Source organism: Lampris incognitus, chromosome 20 (genome assembly GCF_029633865.1).
Source record: "Lampris incognitus isolate fLamInc1 chromosome 20, fLamInc1.hap2, whole genome shotgun sequence".
Taxonomy (NCBI): domain Eukaryota; kingdom Metazoa; phylum Chordata; class Actinopteri; order Lampriformes; family Lampridae; genus Lampris; species Lampris incognitus.
The window spans coordinates 12,206,953-12,229,281 of record NC_079230.1 but is presented as its reverse complement, the minus strand read 5'-3'; the positions used below and the strand labels follow the sequence as shown (position 1 = coordinate 12,229,281).

The following is a 22,329-nucleotide window of genomic DNA, read 5'->3' as shown; positions in this document are numbered from 1 at the left end:
GCATCTGTCTGTCTGCCTGTCTGTCCGCCTGTCTGCCTGCCAGCCTGTCTATCTGTCTGCCTGTCTGTTTGTCTGTCTGCCTGCCTGTCTATCTGCTCGCCTGTCTGTCTGCATCTGTCTGCCTGCCTGTCTGTCTGCCTGTATGTCTGTGTGTCTGGATCTGTCTTCCTGCCTACCTGTCTGTCTGCCTGTGTCTCCGGCGGACCAGATGGGAGACCCAACCCTAGTGGCCGACTGTTTATGTCACATGATTACAGGTTTCAGCTGTAAATGAAAGTGTAATCAATAACTTGAACGGTAATGCAGTGTGACAGTTTATTGATCAATGGAAGAATTTTTTTTTATGCTCTTGCGTCACAGGTCAGAGTTAGACAGTGCCCATTGTGCCAATAGGGATTCACTGTCCTTGTGTTCAGTCACCCCCCCCCCCCCACAAAAAAAAGAAGCTGTCTACTTTGCTCTGCAAAAAAAGTTTGACATTTCTCTCAGCTTCAGAACACCTTAGCTTTGGCATATGGTGCTGCTTCAGCGCTGCTTCTCCATTCATCTGCCTCGTGGCAGCTCCTCAGAGGCGTCCAAGGAAAGAGTTGGAAGTAAAAGCAGGATAATGTAAACACGTCTTCAGTAGCAAAACTACTTTTTTATGGCGATCGGTCATTTGTTTCTTTGGCAGGTCTGCAAAGAGAAAAGAAAAAAGAAAAAGAATGGCGTGAACTCACCTTTAATCTGCAGCAAAACTACTTTGTCTTGAGGGACCAGGAAGAGAAGAAGAAGCTGAGATATACTGGGGATTTGCCTTTTTGGGTTCTTCACAGTGAACACTCTGGGACGTACCACAGAACTGTATTGTATTCCTAAAATTCCCTTCTAAATAACCAGTGAGGGAATAAAAATAGCGCCCCGATAGGACAAAATCATTTGACTTGTGAGAACCCCGTTTGTTTCTTACTCCCTATTAAATCTTGCGCCGTTTTTATTGCTTCGTTGTTTGCGTTAGTGTGAACCGGGCCGGTTTGTTTGCATTGCGATGCCGTCCTGCAAGCCAACTTTTCCCAGAACTGAACCGACATAAAAACTAGCGTAAACACGACACGTGAACATCATGATCAAATTAAGCCCAGTAATGCAGATAAATTTTAAGTACATAGTTGGCGGTTGAACAAATTAACATTCGCACAAGGAAAACTCGACAGCGGTGTACGCAATACAATTTTTGAAATTCCCTGCATGTTGCAGAATAAATCTTGCACACAGAAGATCTGGTGCCTCTGTATGCGAATCCCACGGAGATGTGCCATATAGTCCTTTAAAGGGAAAAGGGAAGTATCGTTTCCGTGTTGACTCACGTTAAAAATAGCCTTTAAGTCGCTGTTTATCAGCACTTTCTTACGTCAGTGTGCTGCACTGTTCTCCTTTCGATAAGAATCGGTGATATAAAGTACCACTATTAGGCGTAATAGTCCCAATTGGTTTAGATAGGGGCTGTGTGTGTCTGTGTATGTCATTTCCCACAGTTAGTCATGCCTGACCTCATCTGTTCACATTGTACACACACACACACACACATACACACACACATACATTCGGATGAGAAGGCAGCTCCCAGCAGAGCTCGGGACAATGGCATGTGACTCCCAGAACATGGTCACAAAGAGAGGAAGACATTCAATAAACTATGTTTGTCTAAAAAAGGCAGGACATTTTGTACAGTCTGTGTGTGTGTGTGTGCGCGCGCGCGTGTGCGTGTGTTTATGTCTAAAAGATGAACACTTTGTTCTTTTAGCAGTGTGTATGCATATACAACAGTGACTTTGTGTATTTGTGTTTGCGGTATCTAAGCTGCTTGTCGAGCGCGTCGGCGCGTCTGCATTTGTGCGCGCGCGCATATTTCCCAGCCGGTTTAATGTGTGTCACTCTAAACACTCACATGTTCCACGTTGTCAACTGATTGGGTGGGAGTGACTGTCATTTCCTGTTCAGGCTTCGTTCTCATTTCCTCACTTCCTCTCTCCTTGCCCAGGTCAAACCTATAGAGGAGCCCCTCCCCTTTGATTCGTCGCTCAAACTCCTCAGAATATTCTCCTTGTCGTGAAGTGACAGGGAAAGGTTTTTTTTTTTGGCTTGGGAAGACAGTGCTGCCGGACTATGTGACATGGAGAGTCATGTGAACGCAGGGTTTCCTTCCAACCCAACATGATTCGCTGATTAATCCTCCTCTGTCTGGTTGATCAGTGCTGATCAGTGAAATCAGTGGGTTGCCCTGCTGGGTTGGGATGGAAACCTGCACACGTCCATATGGCGAAGCACGGCGTCAGATTGAGTAATACTTGATCTGCGCCACTATTGTGAGTCAAGCTCTTTTTTTTGGAGAACAACTGTCTTCTGTAGTAATGAAATGGAGTGAGGGGTAATGAGGTTTATCGAAATTAGCCCATTTTACAAAATGCAATGTAATCAATGCCCTGAAGTGCACGTTAAAAGTTGTTATTTTTAGCTAAGCACATCCAAGGAACTTGACCTGGAGGGACGTGCAGCATAGAACAAAAAGGATATAACACAAACTCTCTAAACTCGGGGGGATGGGGGGCAACAACTCAGTGTAGATTAATAATTTTAAGAGAATTTCCACATACTAATCTCAGAAATATTTTAGTTGGAAAACAAGTAAAGGGAAACTCGGCAACAACGGGTATCGTTCACTACCTGTCATTGGGATGTAGAGCGTATGCTGGTCTGAAGCAAAACTGCACAGGGCAGGAGGAATCTGGGAGAGGAGAAACTAGGAAATGAAGACAGGAAGAGGAGAGAGGATAAGAGGAATCAGGGCATGACTTAAGGATTTTACTGCAGGCTGTAAGATTTGATGAGGAGGAAATCCCTCCCTGCCATAAGAGGCTTCCTCCAAGGGTCTTTAAAACCATATGGGGCAGCTGTGGCTCTTTGGCTTGTGTTTGATATAAAACAGATCCCTTGGCCGTGCAGCTCTACAGTTGTATTCTGTGTCCATTTTTTCACTGCGGGGGGTCATTACCAGACATTCATTCAAATTCCTTTTAAAGCTTAAGATGACCTAGGTAGGTTGTGTATAGTGATTGATTATCTCCTTTTTAAAACGGAAAAGAATAGAAAAAGTCTCCTAATGAGGTTGTGATTAACCGCTGTTACTTTTTAATGGGGTCCATATAAGCTTTGGGCAAAACTCCTCAGCTTTATTCATTACACTGCAGTTATTGTTGTTGTTTGTTTGGTTGTTTTTTTGGGGGTATTGTTCCTATTTATTTTCAGTAGGTAGTACTGCATTTTGGAATGCGTGTCAATTCCATTACTAATATACCTCCATATCTTTTTTTTCTCTTTTTCCATATCTATGACTCTGTCTTTTTATCTGTTTCTATTCCTGTCCTTAATCACCATCTCTCCCTCCCTCTATCTTCTATCCCTCTTTCCAGTGACTTGTCCATGCAGTGGGGCCAGCTATCCAGACCTTACTCCTCCACAGACCGCAGTAGTTCCCTGGGCTCCATGGAAAGCCTGGACCCCGCCACCCCAACCACACACCAATACTCTGATTCCCACAACTCACCCGTCGATCCTGCCCTCTTCAACAACAAGCGAGACTCTGCCTACAGCTCCTTCTCAGCCAGTTCCAACACATCCGACTACGCAACGGTGCCGCTCAGGCCCGGTGAGGCCTGCTCCATGGATAACCTCCTCCAGGGCCTGGGATCTGCTTGTAGAGGCTACCCTTGCAGGGATGTACCGACACCGGGGAACTCATCAAGTGAGGCCCAGGATGAGGCCCAGCTAATGGGAATCAAGTCCAGGTCACTGACAAGGCCGAAAGCAAGGTCTGCTGAAGCGAGAGGGAGGCCCTCCTCCTGCTGCTATGAGGAGGATAGGAAGGGAGAAGACCTCAAAAACATGATGGATAAGGAAAGAGGTGTTCAGCAAAAGGCGAATCCCCCTCAGCCTCCAACCAGGAGAGATAGTTTCAGGGCCACAAGGAACCACCCAGAGGACAAACGTTGCGTCTCTGCCCCTGTCGGAATTCCCAGCCATTCCAGTTACTGCAACGAGGATAAGGAGTCCCCCCCCTGTCTCGAACTGAAAATGCGTAACGGCTACCCCAGTGAGTCTGAAATAGGTGACAGAAATGGGAATTTCAAAGAGGAGTCACTGGAACTGTACTATAAGATTCACAGTCAGAATGAAGATTTAAACAGTATCATAAATGATAATAGCACTAATAAAGACTATGACTTGGAGACCTCCACAGAACACCACCAACACCTTGCTCAGGGGAGTGCCTGCCTTCGCCCCATTAGCTCAGGTTGCCAGGGCTCCTTACCTCAAGAACCCTCCATAGAACAGCAGAGGGTGTCTGACCTGTTGTGTTCTGAGACCAAGCCCTCCTTACCAGAACTGCACCGACATAGTGCCCCGGAAAAGCTTTTGGCCTCCCAGCTTCAGCTGCTGCAGTTCAACGGTGATAATTCATTGGTGGAGGTTTCTGATGACTCAAATCCCTCAGAGCCCTCCTTGTCTTCTTGTAGCAGCCAGTGGACCCAGTCATCTCATCAGCTCACAGGGGAAGACCTTGCTGGTGAAAACCTCCTTCAGGCCTCGCAGAACAAGTGGGGAGGCAGTCGTTGCTCCACCCCAGGCTCAGTGTTTTTGGATGGGGATTGTGAAGGAGGTGATATAGGAGAGAGGCTGAAGGGGATGGAGGATGTGCCTGGTGGATCCCTCTCCACAAATCAGCACCACCGCCATTGGGGTCGCTCTGTAAGTGTACCTGGGGACCCCGGTGTATCATCCGCTCAGGAAGGAGTTAGCTCTGACCGGGTACTAGATAGAGAATTTACGCCACTCAGTTCTGCCGCCAGTGTGGACACTTTACTGGAGGAGCAGAGGAGAGGAGAAGAAGAGAGGGGGGGAGGAAAAGAAATAGATGCAGAAGGAGAGGCTGCTATGAAGAAACTCAGTTCATCCAGGAACCATCGACGGAACCGCCGCCGCAGCGAGCGTTTTGCCACTAACCTTCGAAATGAGATCCAAAGGAAAAAGGCCCAGCTTCAGAAGAGCCGTTGCCCTGGAGGGCTTCTTTACAATGGGGAAACTGTGCATGAGGAGGAGGGTCCAGACCTTCATGAGCAAGGGGGGGACCCAGACCCACCTGCCCAGGAAAGAAGCACCAAAGTTGGGATTGTCCCGCATGTTAGTCCCTTAGCATCAGGGACCACAGCCCCAACTGAGGAACCACCGACTTCAAGTGAGGTGAACCATCAAGGCTTACAGACTCATGTCCGCTACAATCGATCGAGTTCGGTCCAGATTTTGGACCCAGGGGTCCCTAGTTTTGGCGTCGGTATCCGGGTGGTGGAGGAACCAGCACCGGCTGGTAAAGCTCGCCGCTGGCGCTGGACACCTGAACATAAACTGCAACCAGAGCCCCAACCGGACCGACGGCTCAGAGTTCTGGGTGAAAGAGTGATAGAGGTCACAGGGTCACGGCATGGGGTTTGTGCCTTCACTTCTTCTGGCTCTTCATCCACCCGCTCTTCCTCTGCTTCTCGGATGGAGGATTCTGATATCCTTCCGTTTGCAGATAGAATGAAATTTTTTGAAGAGACTAGCAGAAGTGTGTCTGTGTCCAATCTTGCTGGACTGACAAGTCACAGGCAGTGGAAACACCCTGAACCTTTGGAGGCCCAGGAAAGGGAGATCGGTCAGCACCACACCCAGAGGAGGTACTCCTACCAAGGGGGACTCTATCAGGAAGGCGCCCTGCTTGTCAACACAATGGAGGCCCGAAGGCAGTCTGTGAGCAGCAGCAGGGGGAGAGAAAGAGAAAAAGAGAGGGAGAGGGAGGAGAGGGTGAGAGAACAGGAAAGGGAACTGGAAGAGAGGAAGAGAGAGAGACAATGGGAGAGAGAGCGAGAGGAGAGAGAATTAGAATTGGAGAGGACAAGGCTGAGGGAGGCTGAGAGGGAACGAGAGAGGGAGAAGAGGGTAAGAGAGTGGGAGAGGGAGCGAGAGAGAGAACTTGAGGTGGAGAGAGAGAGGGTCAGAGAGAAAGAACAGCAGGAAAAAGAAAGAGAGATTGAAAGAGAAAGGGAGGAGAGAGAGAAAGAAAAAGAAAGAAAGGCTCAGCCTGCCTCAGATCAGGACTTTTACAACAGCTCAGGACTCAAAGGAAAAAAGCAAGACTTCCATCATCAGGACAACCTACACAACCCTTTGCCCCAGTTCCAAGCTCAGACTCTCTCCCACAGCCAAGCCCACAATCAGGCCCTTCGGTCGGCCTTCTTTTCAGTCAACAATCGCTCTCAGTACCCGGAGAACCAGCCACACACAGCCAGGAGCCACACGCCTACAGAAGTAAGTGGACAGCACTAATTTGCACAAAATTTCCACATGAACACATACATGCACACACTCAAGGATGGAGCCCACGCATACGCACAGATTCTGTTTTTCATTCTTGATTCAATAACACTCCCGTTGGTACTATCGTTCTTCCAATAATAAAACGTATACACTCCATTACAGATAGGTTAGGCTTATACAAGGTTCACAAAGAAGTCAAGGGGTTTGCCAGGTTATTTCTCAGCAGGGGTCTGCAACTCGGCTCTGCAGATTTATAGAGATACTGTAAAGACAAACTGAGTGAACAGTGGACTGAGAGAGAGAGAGAGTTTCTGACTTGGAGCAAGTTGAACTGTGGGTCAGACTCATTTGAACTTAACTTATCTCATATTTGATCAGATGAATCTTAAATGATACCCCAGGGGGAAACACAGGTAATGGCATTAGCAGAGAAACAATATGGATAAGCACAAGACAGGTAGTGACATATGGAAAACATAATAAACACCGAAAGTGGGTAGGAATAAAAAAAAACCCAACTTATCAGATTAATGGGGTACACCTTCATCCCCCATCTGTGAGTGTTCCATATCAAACATACTCATAGGTTATGTGTCATACTAGTCATAGGTTTACACTTCTGGTGTGCTCTTCAGATGTCTGATTGCATAATTGGCTAAACACATTTCTGTTCAACAGTAGCAAACATAAAAAGGACACATTTAAAGTGTGAAGAGAGACACTTTGTCAACCACAACCACCATAGAAGTTAACTGTGCCCCAAAAGCTACCCGACTAGCCCATGTGTATCTACGCTACACCTCCTGCATGGTTTCTCCGCTGCACTACGGGTCATCCCTTTTTTGAAACTGACCTGTACGGCTAGAAGGTGTTTTAGATTTGTAACAGAAACTGAAGAGGTCGTTAATATTTAGACTATATGTCAGATTTAGGTTGAGATTTAGTGGCCAGAGAAGCCCCTTTTACGGGCTTCGCCTGTGAGCCTGGTGGTGAGAAATTGGTCTTCAGCCTATCGGAGAGCTTTCGTAGAAAATTCAGATTTGTCCTCACTCTTTCATGCAAGTATTGTGTGTTTGTCTGTAATTTTATCTTTATGTTGATGCAGCTCTCTCAGACAGACAATCGCTGAATAGAAATGCATTACCTCAGTGGAAGTGCTTGGCATGAAGTACAAATGAAAATAGTTTTTTTTAAAAACTTTCATCCTCATTCAAGTCCGAGGAGCTACTCTCATTGGGTGCATATTTCCTTGGAAAAACTGATCCATTTGAAGGCTTTTCTTTTTGCTAGTCTCTTAAGTGGACTGTTCAACCATCGAAGCTACGCTTAAGTCCATCACACCAGCCAGGCTTGAGCAGCTGAATAACTTGTTCTTTTAAACTACATGACGAAGCGTTGCTGGTTACTACGATGGGCACCCAGTTGTGAAATGCAGGGTAATAACCAACTGAGGGGGAAAAAAATCACTCTTGCGGTTTTTTTTCACACTGTACCAGAGCATATTGAGTATAACCCCCTGTAGGATGGTGAAGCTAGATGGCTACTTGGTCCGACTGCTGGGTGGTTGAACGGTTGCTTTGAAGCAGAGACTCGGTTCCCTGCATGCGGTTGAATTCGAGAACACTCTTTCAGACACCACCGATCACAGAAGTCTCGTGGAATACGAGTGCGGCCACGGCTTTGGCCTGCGTACAGCCGAAGGGGAATTGGGCAACAAAAGCGAACGTTTGCATCAACGCTAATAACAGGGTTAGCTCACATCCCTACCGCAAATTGACTCGAGTGTCCTGGCGGGGGGTATGGTGTTCTTTTTGATAGCGTAGCCCTCGTCCTGAACTCTTGAAACTTCTGTGAACTTCCACTCCATTACCAACCCCATCATTTGACATCGAGCTGAGCCAAGTTGACGTGTGTTATGGATGAAATGCATCTTGAGCGGAGCAGTTTTTTTGGCTAATGCCAGCGCCGCCTCGTCGGCTACATGTGGTGCTCTCGTGCAGTGTCCCGTCGGGGGTGGTGGTGGTGGTGCCGGGGCAGTTGAACCCCCATTTCCTCCTGGCTGGAATCCAGTTCAAATGAAAAGTCCTCAGTCTGATGCCACTGCGATAACCTCACCGCGCACTTCTTGTTTTATGTCTGCCGCTGAAGAAGTCCAATATCTTTTAATGGTACCAGATGTCCTGGATGCTCTGTAAGGGCTATGATAAGGTTCAGCACACACTTGTGCAAACACACACACAGCAGTCATTGCCTATATGACATTATACACACACATAGATGCTATGCTGTGCACATAAACTAACACCACAAATGCATACATAAAACATTGCATTTGTAAACTTACAGTTGTACTCACACATACGCACAGATAAACACACACACACACACACACACACGCGCGTCTGTGTGTGATAAAGTTGGCTGAACAGAGGGTGAGCCAGTTCATGCATTTTCGTATGCATTCCTGTGTCTTTGCACTTCATGTTTTTATGTGTGCTAGTGAACATGTGTGCTTTTTCCTGTGTGTGTATGGTCCCTGTATGTGTTCCTGGCCATAGGAGGGAAACTGAATATGAAAATATGGAAAAATAACAGAACTGCTGTTGCTATCCTTCATGGTTTGCCATTCAGCATCGTCCCGTACTCAAAGCACAGCTGTATTTTCAAAAATGTGAGGAAACAGCTCAGAGGAATTGTTATTGGCAGAATTAGACCAAAAGCCCCTTTTCACACACACTGGAAACCGTTACGAAACGTGTACTGTATGAAAAATTGTGATTCATATCCATCCTTCCCCGTTTCCCCGAAGGAAATTCACTTTGCATGGTCCAGTGCACAAAACAGCACAAAATAGCGCTAGGCATCATGAACAATATATATGTAACACATTCACAAGTAATGCAATTCACAGCCATCACATTTTTTCCATACTGTATATTAGCTCAGTCGGAATATTTATTTATCATATGGTGTTATACTGGGGTATATTGGGAGAAGGATGCTAAATATGGAGCTGCCAGGGAAGAGGAAAAGGGGAAGGCCAAAGAGGAGGTTTATGGATGTGGTGAGGGAGGACATGCAGGTGGCTGGTGTGACAGAGGAAGATGAAGGGGACAGGAAGAAATGGAAACGGATGATCAGCTGTGGCGACCCCTAACGGGAGCAGCTGAAAGTAGTAGTAGATATGATGTTATACTGGACTTGCAGATTGGTATCATAGCCATGCTTAGCACTCCATAGTTACGTAGAGCAATACAGCTACATAGAGCAGCATAGCTACAAAGAGCAGTGTAGTTACATGGAGCAGTATAGTTACATAGAACAGTATAGTTACATGGAGCAATAGTTACATAGAACAGTATAGTTACATAGAACAGTATAGTTACATAGAGCAGTATTGCTACATAGAGCAGTATAGTTACATAGAGCAATATAGTTATATATAACGGTATAGTTACATAGAGCAGTGTAGCTATAGAGCAGTACAGTTACATAGAACAGTATAGTTACATAGAGCAGTATAGTTACATAGAGTAATATAGTTACATAGAACAGTATAGTTACATAGAGCAGTATAGTTACTTGGAGCAGTATAGCTACTACATAGAGCAGTATAGCTACATAGAACAGTATAGTTACTACATAGAACAGTATAGCTAAATAGAGCAGTATAGTTATATAGAGCATTAAAATGACTCAAGACAATAAATAGCGGGGCCAAATCAGAAATACATTGATAAGCAGGGGGAGAGTTTCTGCTCTGAGTCTCCCTTTGTGTTTTAAGGCATTTTAGAGTCAATTCAATATGAAACGGTTTCAATTCCAAATCAGAATCAGTTTCATTTGCCAAGTAAGTTTTCACATAGTTGGAATTTAATTTGGTGGGTTGCTCAAAATGGGACACTTGGTCATAGTTTGAAATTATAGAGTATAAAACAGATATGATAATTGATCTTAATTAAGTTTTAGTATCAAGGTGGCAACATGGCATGTTTTACAATTGTATAAAAGTCCAGAAGAAGAAGCTGGTCTCAACTATTCAGTATTAACACTATATAGTATTCACACTAAATATAATATTAGAAATAGTTAGTTCAAGGATGAATTAGTATAGAGTAGATTTCTTATTTCACAATATGATGATATTCGTGACGGGCAAATATGCTAAGGTCAGCATCGCCAACCCTGCAACATTCCAACGAAAATACAAAATGGATGTTTTTGATTTGGATCACAGATAAGGCTGCAAATCTGTTTGCACAGGAATGAGCGAAGGACCAATGTGTACCCCTACCGGTGTGTTTACCTTGGTTAGCCCTGCCTCTGTGTGCGTGTGTGTGTGTGTGTTTGACCTCTGTGACTAGTAATGAGGGTGCAATGAGGTCGTCTGACATTCCATCGGCGTAATAACCCCCGCTGAATGCGTTCTACAGACGTGTCCTGTAGTTTTGCTGTAATGAGCAAAGACTTGTATGAACACTTAGATCAACAAGAATTATTAACAGAACGCTCTCGCGCATCGGGCTCGAGTGTTGGGTCTGGGCGAGGCTGTGAAATGATTTCTTTTTTCTTTTTTTTCTACTTTCCCTTGTGCTCTTTCTTTCACATTCTGGTTCCCTTTCTGCGCGTATCTCTTTTTCTTTCCCGGTCGGTCTTGTTTTCTTTATCTATTTCTCACCTCCATCGCACTTTTATACTTTCTATGGTCTTTGTACTCTATCTTTTTTTTCCTTCTGTTTGTCATCATCGGGCCAACTGAAGCATCCATTGCTCACTTGGCTAGATGCATTCTGCTTCAGGTGTTTTAATGAGCAGATGCATCCAGAGTATCCCAAAACCTCAGGGCGCCCACAAACCTAATGATCACTTGAGTATATTGGTGTAGTAGGGGTGTGTGGTCAGTATGTCCGTGGCACCCACACACCTCTGCAAAGTACCACTGAGCGTGTGCAGACCAACACCTAGCTTACTGACTTTATGACATTCCACTGCTTGGGGTTAACTATCTGAATATGTTCCACAGTCGTATCCCGCCCAGCAACAAGAAACGGCAAAGCTGAACAGGAAGTACAGCCTGACCGAAAGGTGAGCCGCTTCCTTGCTGTGTGTCCCGAGAGGCAAGCATGTGAAAAACTGCACATATAAGTACACACACTGCATGCACACGCACACACACATACACATTTTCTTTTTTATTGCTTGACAACTTTCTATTTATTTCTCTGCATCCCATGCTCTCCTACCTTGTGTTATACACACACACACACACACACACACACACACAAAGTCTCTTTCGTACTCTCCTCGTCTCTGATTGCTTCTGAGTAGGTCTCTTGAGAGGGTAGGTGGGGTAGCTCCTGTTTTAATGGACTTGCGGAAATCTCACTCAATCACGCCCGCCAGTTATTTGAGTATAACGAGCTCTAAGTGAGCAGAGCAATCATCCATGGCTAGAATATGACCATAATGATGTGTGCTCGGCTGTTCCTATATGTTACTATTGGGGGGGGGGGGGTAATGGTATGTGAGGGGCCTCTGCCCATATTTGGTCGTAAACAGTGACAGTCCAGTTCTGATGGAATTCCAAAGGGAAGTGCTTTAGCTAGGACCCCTTTCTGTCTCTTATTCTGCGTTTTTCTCCTGCTTTTGTCATGACTGTGTTTTCCCGGCAAATTAACTTCTATTTTCACCCGCATTCCTACAAACTCACTCACATTTCCTCAGGTTTTAATTTGGCTTGACTCAACGACACACCAGTTGGGAAAATGTCCACTTGATAACCCCAGTTTATTAAGCGATGGCGCCTGTACGAAGGGCCGCCGGACTTATGATGGCATGGCCTGATGTCCTTCATGCTAACCACAACTTATTTACATTGGGTCAGGACGTGGCTTAATGCTGCGTCCAAAATAACTCGGAACTAGTGAATAATGAGATCCAACTTATGAACCCCCCCCCCCCCCCCGAATTGAACAGTTGCCGAAGTCCAAATCACAAGTCAGCAAATCAGGTGTCATTTCTGAGCTCCAGTTCATCCGACCTGAGCGTCGGCGGTGTCACAGCAAGGAAAAATGGAACAGAAAATTGACGTGTTTGTGAGATAACTATCTCGATGGATATCCTACTACTAGAGTCATTGCGTTATGAGAAAAATATTTAACATACATTAGGCACCCGCCTAATGCATGTCGGCATGAAGCATGTGCTGTGCCCCGTAGATTTAATATGCTTGTTCACAAATAAAGCAGTTTCCTGCAGGCATCCATGCTTTTTCCCCCCGGAATAAACAGCATGAACACATGACGTTGGGAATTTCACGTTTCCTACTTGAAATATCCGAGTTTCCAGTTGTCTTGAGCGGAGCACAATACATTCACTGGTTCCGGGGAGTTTAGCAAAGGGAGTGTGATGTCATATCTTGTTGATTGGTACTGTAAATGTGTTCTTGCTTATTAAACTATCTTGTTTAACATGATATTTCACTCTCAGTTGGCTTATTAAACTAAATTTCACTATTTCTAATTAAGCTGACTCGTCTGTCTGTCTGTCTGTCCGTCCATCTGTCTCTCTCCCTCTCTAACAGGGACTACCCAAGGTGGAGACATGACTCCAGGACACTAGAGAGCCCCAATCAGCACCAACAACATTTGTACCAGGGTCAGTGGGACCCCAGACCGAATGACAGCCACAGGGATGACCGCTGTGGGTCTACGTTCGCTCCCCCGCCAGCCCCTCTCTCACTTCGGGGCCGCGCCATGTCCGAAAACGACCTCCGCTATGACGGCAGTCATCGTTGGTCACCTTCCATCTCCATGTCTACCAGCCAGACACTGTGTGAGGTAGAGGAAGGAGGGGGTGGGGACCGAAGCAGAGAGATGGGAAGCATTGCCGGGCTGCCCAGGAGGAAGACCCCGCCTCCGCCGAGGCCGCCACCCCCGAAGTGGGAGCAGTTTCACCGCAGGCGAGCATCCTATCACACCCTGTTTGAATCTCCTCCTGTTTCCTCTTCCTCCACTGCCATGCTGCCTCCAGCTCGTCACTCAATCTCACCGTCTTTTAGCCCTTCGGAGGGACACCGTCCCTTTCAACGGTCCCTGTCCATTGCTCCACCTGAAACATCCAGGCAGAGGTCCTACAGTCTTCCACCACAGAGGCAGGAAGTGCAGGGTGGCTGCTGGCGTTGCAGCTGCAACCAGGGTCAGCCTCAGGGTCAAGAACGCACCTACACCAGTGCCCCGTCCAATCGAAACGAGTCTGAAATTCGGGAACGCCCCTACTCTCACGGCTCGTCCAACCAGAGCCAGGCTCAAATTCAAGAACATTCCTTTTCCATCGCCCCACCCAGTCCTATGTTCTCCAGGAGAGCCTTCAGACCTGTGGCTCCTCCACATAGAGAGAAAGAGGGAGACTCAAGGGTTGGATTGGGAGGCCAGAGGGAAAGAGGGGACATGCTGCCACCTCTACCTCCACCTGCTCCACTACCACCAACAGAGAACTGTGTAAACAGGTGAGATTAGATCATGTACAGATTTCCGTTAAGGTTCATCATGCTTGTAAAAGGTTATTTTATAATTGCTTTTATAGTTTCCACACTGAGATACATCAAAATATCCAGGGGACATATTAACAGTAGCACGTGCAGTAGCCTGCTTGTGTTCAGTTATCAATAATCAGTTTGTGTTGGTCTTCAATTTTCTTCACATAATTTCTCTGTGTACTCATAATTGTTAGAATAATGGGACAGTAAGATACATCCTGATAAATATTTCTTTCTCCAGCTTATTTGAGATGGACCCCAGCAACAGCCCAGATGAGGACAGTACAACAAAGGGGAAATCTCACAAAGTTCTGCCAAATCTGAGACCAGGGGCCGAGTGGGAGAGAACTCAATCTTCCAGAGTTCATAGTGACAAGTCTCTCCCGGCTATGGTTGGAAATGGAGTTTGTAGCGAGGCTATATCTCTTCAATCCTACTTTGCCATAAACTACGATCAACAGCCACCCCTACGGAAAAAAAGAGGGTTCAGGGGCTATTCTGGAAACACTGGCAGTAGCACAGAACCCCGAAAGATTCCAGGAATGGATCCGGAACCAGGAACGGAATCAGAAACTACCCTTAGCCCAAGCCCAGCCCACAGCCTAGAGGCTGAGCTCGATATCCCCATGGAGACTGACATTGATGATTTCCAGGAAGAGGAGGGGCTTCCCCTTGAGGACGAGCCAATCAGCAGTGAGCTCCCTTGCTTTGCCCTGCCTGTCACCGTGCTGGAGACGGACATCGACACCTTACCCAGTTCAGAGGCCTCGCCCTTGGACAGGATGAGAGCAGAGAGCGGCTCGCTGGACGATGAGCTGGAAGTTGGAGAGAGGAGCAGCGAGGAGCTGAGGCTGGAGGAGCTCTTCCCTCAGGGCAGTGAAGGGGAATCAGAGAGCTGGAGAGGAGCCTACCGCACCATAGAGCACAATTCAGACAGCTTGGACAGGTAACAGAGAAGATAGATAGATAGATAGATAGATAGATAGATAGATAGATAGATAGATAGATAGATCGTTTATTGTCCTTTTCCAAGGAAGATTGTTGCCACAGTCTGTACAGAGCCTTACGTAAACACGCAAGTACACAACATGACTACATAAAGGACATCCGTACAGGGTACATCCACATTTATGCACACAAACATATATATATATATATATATATAATTATAAAAACCCCTATACACATGACAGTTACCGGGGTGTTTTGTTAAATGATGCTATGGCAGACGGGACAAAACTCCTGTCATCGCGTGCCTGTTTCCAGGCCCGGGGTCCATATCAGGGGTCTATATCTGCAGCCAGAAGGAAGCAGCGTGAAGAATAAGTTGAGGGGGTGCCAGGGGTCATGTGCAATGGTGAAGAAGCTATTTAAAAGTGGTGGGTGATAACAGATGGTAGCAGAGGAAGGTGTATGTGCATGTCTGCATGGGGGTGGATTCATTCTCAATACATACAGGAGATTCAGTTTTTGCAGCACTTAATGATTGTTGCCATTAAGATTGTTCTCTTCCCAAGACATGATTCTCCATCCTACTTCACCTCTCTCCTCCATCTCCCACTTTGCCCTTAGATGCTTGGAAAACTTTTGAATTTGCCAATGCAGCTTATGTGTAAAAGAGTTCACTTAACATCGTTTATTTCCCATTGAAATTTTATTTTGAGTATGTATAAAAAAGCTCGGCGGGCACGTTTACTGGGTAAATTGACTTCAGCTGGCCCTTTTAAACCCCGTCCTCACGCCTTCTCCCTCCCCAGGCGGTCTGGTGCGAGCTCCACCTCTTCTTATCACAGCACATCGGCGGCCAAGGCCCAGCTGCTGTCCCAGATGAAGGACCAACATGACGCCAGAGAGCGGGATGAGGACGACGAGCTGACTTATAAGGTACGACACGAACGTCAGCCTCACATACAGCGGGTGTGGAGGCTGACGTGTGTGTGTGTCACATACACACACACACACAAAAGAAAACAAAACTTTTGTTCAAAGCAGTCGTACAGTAAAAGTAATTGGAACAGTAGGCAGTTAAAACCTATTGAGTTATGTGATGCCAAGACAAACAAATTCCAGCCAGAGAAATACCCCTGGCCTCTGGATCAGAGTGCCTGTTAACTGGGTTTTTAGTGAGTAACTTAGAGTCACAGGAGAGGCATGCGCACACACACACACACACAAACACACACACACACTCAGTATTTCCCAACATTCCCTCTGTACATGTTCGTTTAAGCTTCTTATCAGTGTAATAGATGCCTGTACTGTGCGGTACTGAACGTGTGAATATTTGGTAGAGATCCACTATACGCATATTTTCCTGAACCAGGAAACTGTTTGTTATTGCTTTTGCAAGTATGTAAATATGCTCTTGGATTCTCAAATACTGTTTTGAGAATTTGAGTTTGAATTCTTTTTTCTTTTTATATTTTTTTAGTCATAACTCTGTGTTTATGTCCTTAGTGGGTTATATGTTAAAGCAGTGTTTCCCAACCCAGTCCTCAAGGACCCCCTATCCTGCAGATTGTCATTGTAACCCTGCATAGGCAGCCCTGCTTGTACTTACTCAACCAATCATCTCACAGCACTTAATTATTCAAGGTGTGCAACAGCTGACATAATTCATTGCTGGTTGGTTGAATAACTACAAACAGGTACCTATTCAGGGTTGCAAGGAAAATCTGCAGGATAGGGGGTCCTTGAGGACTGGGTTGGAAAACCCACCAAGTCCAATTCACTGAAGTCAACTCACTTGGCCAACTTGAACTTCACAAATTAGAAACATATCAAATGAAACGGCTATGAGAATATCATTTACAATGATGATTTTTATACTTGTGTTCATTTTTTTCCAGCTGGTTTAATCAAACCAGACTAAAAAAAAAACGAGATAAGCTTTATGTGTTTACGAAATGATGTGAGACTGACAGGAAGTTGATGGCTGATTCTCTCTGCGGTATAGAAACAGCTGATGGAGAGCCTGCGTAAGAAGCTGGGGGTCCTGAGAGAAGCCCAGAGGGGGCTACAGGAGGACATCAGAGCCAACGCCCAGCTGGGAGAGGAGGTGGGGAACCAGCCGTTTAGTCTTGCCATTTATTTACTTACTCATTTTCACGTGTGCGCTTTTTTGTCTCTTGAATAGAATCAAACCAAATGACCGATTCTGAAGGATGCAAAACAGTTGCCGACGTCGAGTAAAAAGTTGAGGGCTGGGCGTCCGGGTAGCGTAGTGGTCTATTCCGTTGCTAACGAACACGGGGGTCGCCGGTTTGAATCCCCGTGTTACCGCCGGCTTGGTCAGGCGTCCCTACAAACACAATTGGCCGTGTCTGCGGGTGGGAAGCGGCTTGTGGGTAGGTGTCCCGGTCGCTGCACTAGCACCCCCTCTGGTCAGTCGGGGTGCTTGTTCGGGGGGGAGGGACTGGGGGGAATAGCGTGATCCTCCCATGCGCTACGTCCCCCTGGGGAAACTCCTCACTGTCAGGTGATAAGGAGCGGCTGGCGACTCCACATGTATCAGAGGAGACATGTGGTAGTCTGCAGCCCTCCCCGGATCGGCAGAGGGGGTGGAGCAGCGACTGGAACGGCTCAGAAGAGTGGGGTAATTGGCCAGATACAATTTGGGGGGGATCCAAAAAAAAAGAAAGTTGAGGGCTCATTCAAAATTGCTTGTTCTTTATTTTAGTCGCCTTCTTGCTTTTACGCATACTGGATTATTGAACCAAATGCATGGCATCTAAGGATGAGCTGTGGGCTGTGGTCGAGTGAAAATTAAGGATCCATTCAGAACCGCTTGCTCATTTTCTCACATGTGCATGTGTGTGTGATTAACACCCGGACTTTATTTTTGGGGCTGTGCGTGTGTCCTCAGGTGGAGAGCATGGTGGTGGCGGTTTGTAAGCCCAACGAGGTGGATAAGTTTCGGATGTTTATCGGGGACCTGGACAAGGTGGTCAGCCTCCTTCTGTCTCTGTCAGGGAGGCTGCTGCGGGTGGAGACCTCCCTGGACACGCTGGACCCGGACACTGCGCACCATGAGAGGGTGAGCGAGAACGAGAGAGAGAGAGAGAGAGAGATAATGAGAGAAAAAGATACAGAGAGAGAGAGAGAGAGAGTGGTTTTAACATCAAAAATACATACAACTGGGGGGCGTCCGGGTGGCGTGACAGTCTGTTCCGTTGCCTCCCAACATGGGGATCGCCGGTTCGAATTCCCATGTTACTTCCGGCTTGGTCGGGCGTCCCTACAGATGCAATTGGCTGTGTCTGAGGGTGGGAAGCTGGATGTGGGTATGTGTCCTGGTCGCTGCACTAGCGCCTCTCTTTGGTCGGTCAGAGTGCCTGTTCAGGGGGGAGAGGGAACTGGGGGCAACAGTGTGATCCTCCCATGTGCTACATCCCCCTGGTGAAACGGAGGAGACGTGGTAGTCTGCAGCCCTTCCCGGATCGGCAGAGGGGGGTGGAGCAGAGACCGGGACGGCTCGGAAGAGTGGGGTAATTGGCCAAGTACAATTGGGGAGAAAAGGGGGGGGATACATACATACAACTAGTTAAGGTAACAACTAGCTTCTGGCATGGAGAGTGTGAGTATTGCGTAGAGATGAAAATTACACAGGTTTAATTCGTCGGCCCGCTACAGCATACATCAGTAAGCAGTTTAATACTTAGCTCATGCGTTTGCAGTTGTTTTACTGAACTGTGTGTAAACCTACCTTGTTTCCGAAGCTGACACAAATAACCAGAGCCTTAGACGAGTAATCCCCGAGTCATTCGTGTCCCGTGTCTAGTCATCGACACAAGATCTTTACCAGTTAAGCCTGCTGACTTATTCCAATGGATTTTGTCTCGCTTGAATCTGCCAATCACCCTCCCACGGCACAAGTGAATCCATCCTCTCTTTTTTAGTGAAAGTATTGATTACTCAGACTGCCTTGCCTCTGTGTTTTAAGCTGCTTCTGCTCGCCAAACCTCCTGTGAAGAAGCCACTAGAGTTTTCGGTAGGATGGAGAGTGGGAGTAAGAACGAATGAGGAAGGATAGGAAAGGGGGAAGGAAGGGTGATATGAATGGGTAAAGAAGGACAGCTGTGCAGGTGCATCTCCCAGCAAACACTCGGTCTTTATATATCATATATACCACGAGAAGATGAGGGAAGGAATGAAGGAAGAAGGAAGGGGGGAAAGGAACAGGAGGTAAGAATGTAAAGGAGGAATTAACGAGCAACAAAAGCATTTTGCAAACCCAGGCTGTGGTTTTTAGGTTATGAACCATCACTCATCAGCGTTAAAGCACAGACTGGGGGAACTTCGACCTTGACTGTTTTTCTTCCTGCCTGTTTCTGTCCTCGTCTCGCTGTGCTGTAGCTCCCTCTGCTGGAGAAGAAGTGTCAGCTCATGAAGCAGCTGTCGGAGGCCCAGGACCTAAAGGACCACGTTGACCGCAGAGAGCAGGCCGTGGGCAGGGTCCTGGCTCGGTGCCTTTCCCCCGAGCAGCACAGGGACTACAGGTGATTAATAAACCAACCAAACTTTATTTCACACAGCACATATAACCAAAGAAGAGATGTAGACTTTGGGCCCCCATAAAATATAAAAACACGTCTTTTTGCTGTTGTCTCCTTTCAGCCATTTTGTGAAGATGAAGGCAGCGTTGCTGGTGGAGCAGAAGCAGCTGGAGGATAAGATCCGGCTGGGAGAGGAGCAGCTCAGGGGGCTGAGGGAGAGTCTGGGCCTGGGACTTGGCATGGGCATGGGCATGTCTATGGGCTATGGACATTATTGATGAGAAGTACAGGGATGTCAATGAGCTAAGAGCTATCAATGAGCATTAACCAAAAGATGATGAAGATGGAGAAAAGCCCGGCGTGTACACACATACACACACACACATGTACACACACACAAAGACCAGGACAACTCTGCACCATTACATTACTTTACGTTTTTGCCAATGAGGCAAGAGGATGCTACTTGTTTCTGATGCAACTCATCATGCATTTTCTGATTTCAAGGGACATGATCTTGATACTAGCATACTGAATGGCTTTATTTTGAGATTGTGTCATTCGTCTAGAAAATCCTCAAAAGGAGCGAGAATCCACGGGACGCAAGTAAACGCTCTCGCTCCGTTGCCAACGTTTGTTTTTTTCTTCACCCGCTTTCAAGATAACAAAACTCTTCGGCTATACCACGAGCCTGAGAGACGGAGGCCTGTCGAGAACTCACCTTGTAACGAAAAGGTGGGAGATGGTTGTGAAAGCGACTTCAAGTCAGGTGCGGAGAAGGCAAATCTTCGGACGCCGTCAAAGTTTTTGCCGCACCGATGAAGAAAAGGATCCGTGTTGAAATTCTCAACGACGCCTTGAAAAAGACTGCAACTGGATCACGTCGAAGATTTCGCTATAAGGCCCTTGACCAATCGCAAATATTCCCTCTATGTTCAAAAAAGCTCTTGATTGGGGGAGGAAAAAAAAGGGCGTATTTACTCATGCGGTTTTGCGGGCGATTCTATGAAAAGCTCTTCCCAGCACCACGAGTACACTCATCCGTCGCTCAACCCTGCGGCTTCCGGTGCCACCCTCAACCCGCCGGGTCACGCACGACAGCTCTTCTTCCTCACGCTCCAGTTCACGTTATTCACTCGTGTGCGTTAGTGCACGCTGCCGGCGCGTGTCTTAGCAGTTGCGTTACGTAGCCAAAGATGCCATTGTTTGAAAAGCTTGGCGCTGCCTAATCCGAATCTCCCCGAGGAGAATTTTCTCGCTGCTTCTTGTAAAGAAATTGTATTTCTCTAAACGTTAACTGCCTTGAAGTGTCACAGAATACAGTCGCAGCAACTGTTCTCTGTTCCGTTATCGTAGCCCCGGTAGAACGAATGGGCGCCAAGCGAAGGCGAGTTCTGTCTTCCCTAAACTCTGGACTGACAAACGTTTTTGTTTTTTGTTTTTTTTGCCGTCTTTCCTGAGGAATGACAGCCGTGTTCTGCAATACGTGTTTTATCTGTGCACTACTTTTGTTTGGGTGTGTCTGTATCCTCTTTGACCAGACGGTCTACAGCTGTAATATGTTCGGGAGTTTGAGACTCTCCGTCGACCCGTATATTGTGGCACAGCGCCTTTTATGTATAAACGACACCTCTGTTCATAATGTGTACCTTTTGTATATAGTGATCGATCCCAAATGACTGGATTCTGTTGTGACTGATGCGCGTGCGGCAAGTTCTGGAAGAGTAGAAGTGCCATGTTTTACGTTCGGGGGGGGGGGCAACCAACACTACAGCAGCATTTAATTTGTCAAGCATTACAATTGTCATTTTCACCTTTTGAGAATGTGTAAGGGTCTGCCGATGTAAACATATGACACATAATTAAACTATTTAACCCCAAAGCTCAGTTTGTTTATTCTTCAGCCGGGTGTTAACAGGACGTGCCCCCTCCCCCCAGGGACTTGTATAAAGTTGAGTTAGTTTTTGGTTTTTTTCCACCAAAAACTTTCACATGATGGAAAAGGATTTGTGCACACCCGTCAAAGGTCAGTTGGTTAGCTCTGTTAGCCTGTTGTGTATATATATATATATATATATATATATATATATATATATATATATATATATATATATATATATATATATATATATATATCTCCCCGGTTCAAATCCCTGATCTGATCTGTCTTGACAGCCACCAGCATCTTCTCTATTTTCTCACTCTGATGACTGGTCAACTTTCTTGTATGGACCAACACGGGGATCTCCGGTTCGAATCCCTGTGTTACCTCCTGCTTAGTCAGGCGTCCCTACAGACACAGTTGACCATATCTGCGGGTGAGAAGCCGGATATGGGTATGTGTCCTGGTCGCTGCACTAGCGCCTCCTCTGGTCAGTCGGGGCACCTGTTCGGAGGGGGGCTGGGGGGAATAGCGTGATCCTCCCACGCGCTACGTCACCCTGGCGAAACTCCTCACTGTCAGGTGAAAAGAAGCGGCTGGCGACTCCACACGTATCGGAGGAGGCATGTCTGCAGCCCCACCCGGATCGGCAGAGGGGGTGGAGCAGCGACCGGGACGGCTCAGAAGAGGGGGGTAATTGGCCAAGTACACTTCAGAGAAAGGGGAGGGGGGGTAAAAACAAATCAATTATATAAATAAAAACAATCTTCAGCTGTTGGGGTGTACAAAATTCAAGTGTCCGGCATAAAACCCCATATCCGGTTGTGCCATTTCTGTGTCAGATCGTTGACTCCCTCACAGTGTCAGGTGTGCAGTATGCTGAATGTGAGTGGCCAACCCATTATAAATTCTGTGTTATTCTTATAAAAATAAAGAGCGGGAAACCTGAGCCGGTCTCCCCAGTTTTGTTGAAAGGTGATTTGCTGTCTAGCGGCGGGAGGTTTCTGCAGGATGTTGGCTAAAAG

General features: G+C 46.6%; 1 protein-coding gene across 3 annotated transcripts in view; it reads left to right on the top strand.

The window, feature by feature from the left end:
* Positions 1-21,516, top strand: part of shroom4 (shroom family member 4) — an 86,688-nt gene extending 65,172 nt beyond the window's left edge. For all 3 annotated transcript variants that reach the window (XM_056300694.1, XM_056300695.1, XM_056300696.1), the window contains 9 exons: positions 3,450-6,381; positions 11,414-11,475; positions 12,974-13,897; positions 14,169-14,873; positions 15,685-15,811; positions 16,884-16,985; positions 17,793-17,963; positions 19,283-19,425; positions 19,544-21,516. In XM_056300694.1, coding sequence (XP_056156669.1) covers positions 3,450-6,381; positions 11,414-11,475; positions 12,974-13,897; positions 14,169-14,873; positions 15,685-15,811; positions 16,884-16,985; positions 17,793-17,963; positions 19,283-19,425; positions 19,544-19,700 — 5,323 coding nt within the window. In that variant the 3' untranslated portion in view covers positions 19,701-21,516. The remainder of the gene's footprint in view (positions 1-3,449; positions 6,382-11,413; positions 11,476-12,973; positions 13,898-14,168; positions 14,874-15,684; positions 15,812-16,883; positions 16,986-17,792; positions 17,964-19,282; positions 19,426-19,543) is intronic.
* The last annotated feature ends 813 nt before the right edge of the window (positions 21,517-22,329 follow it).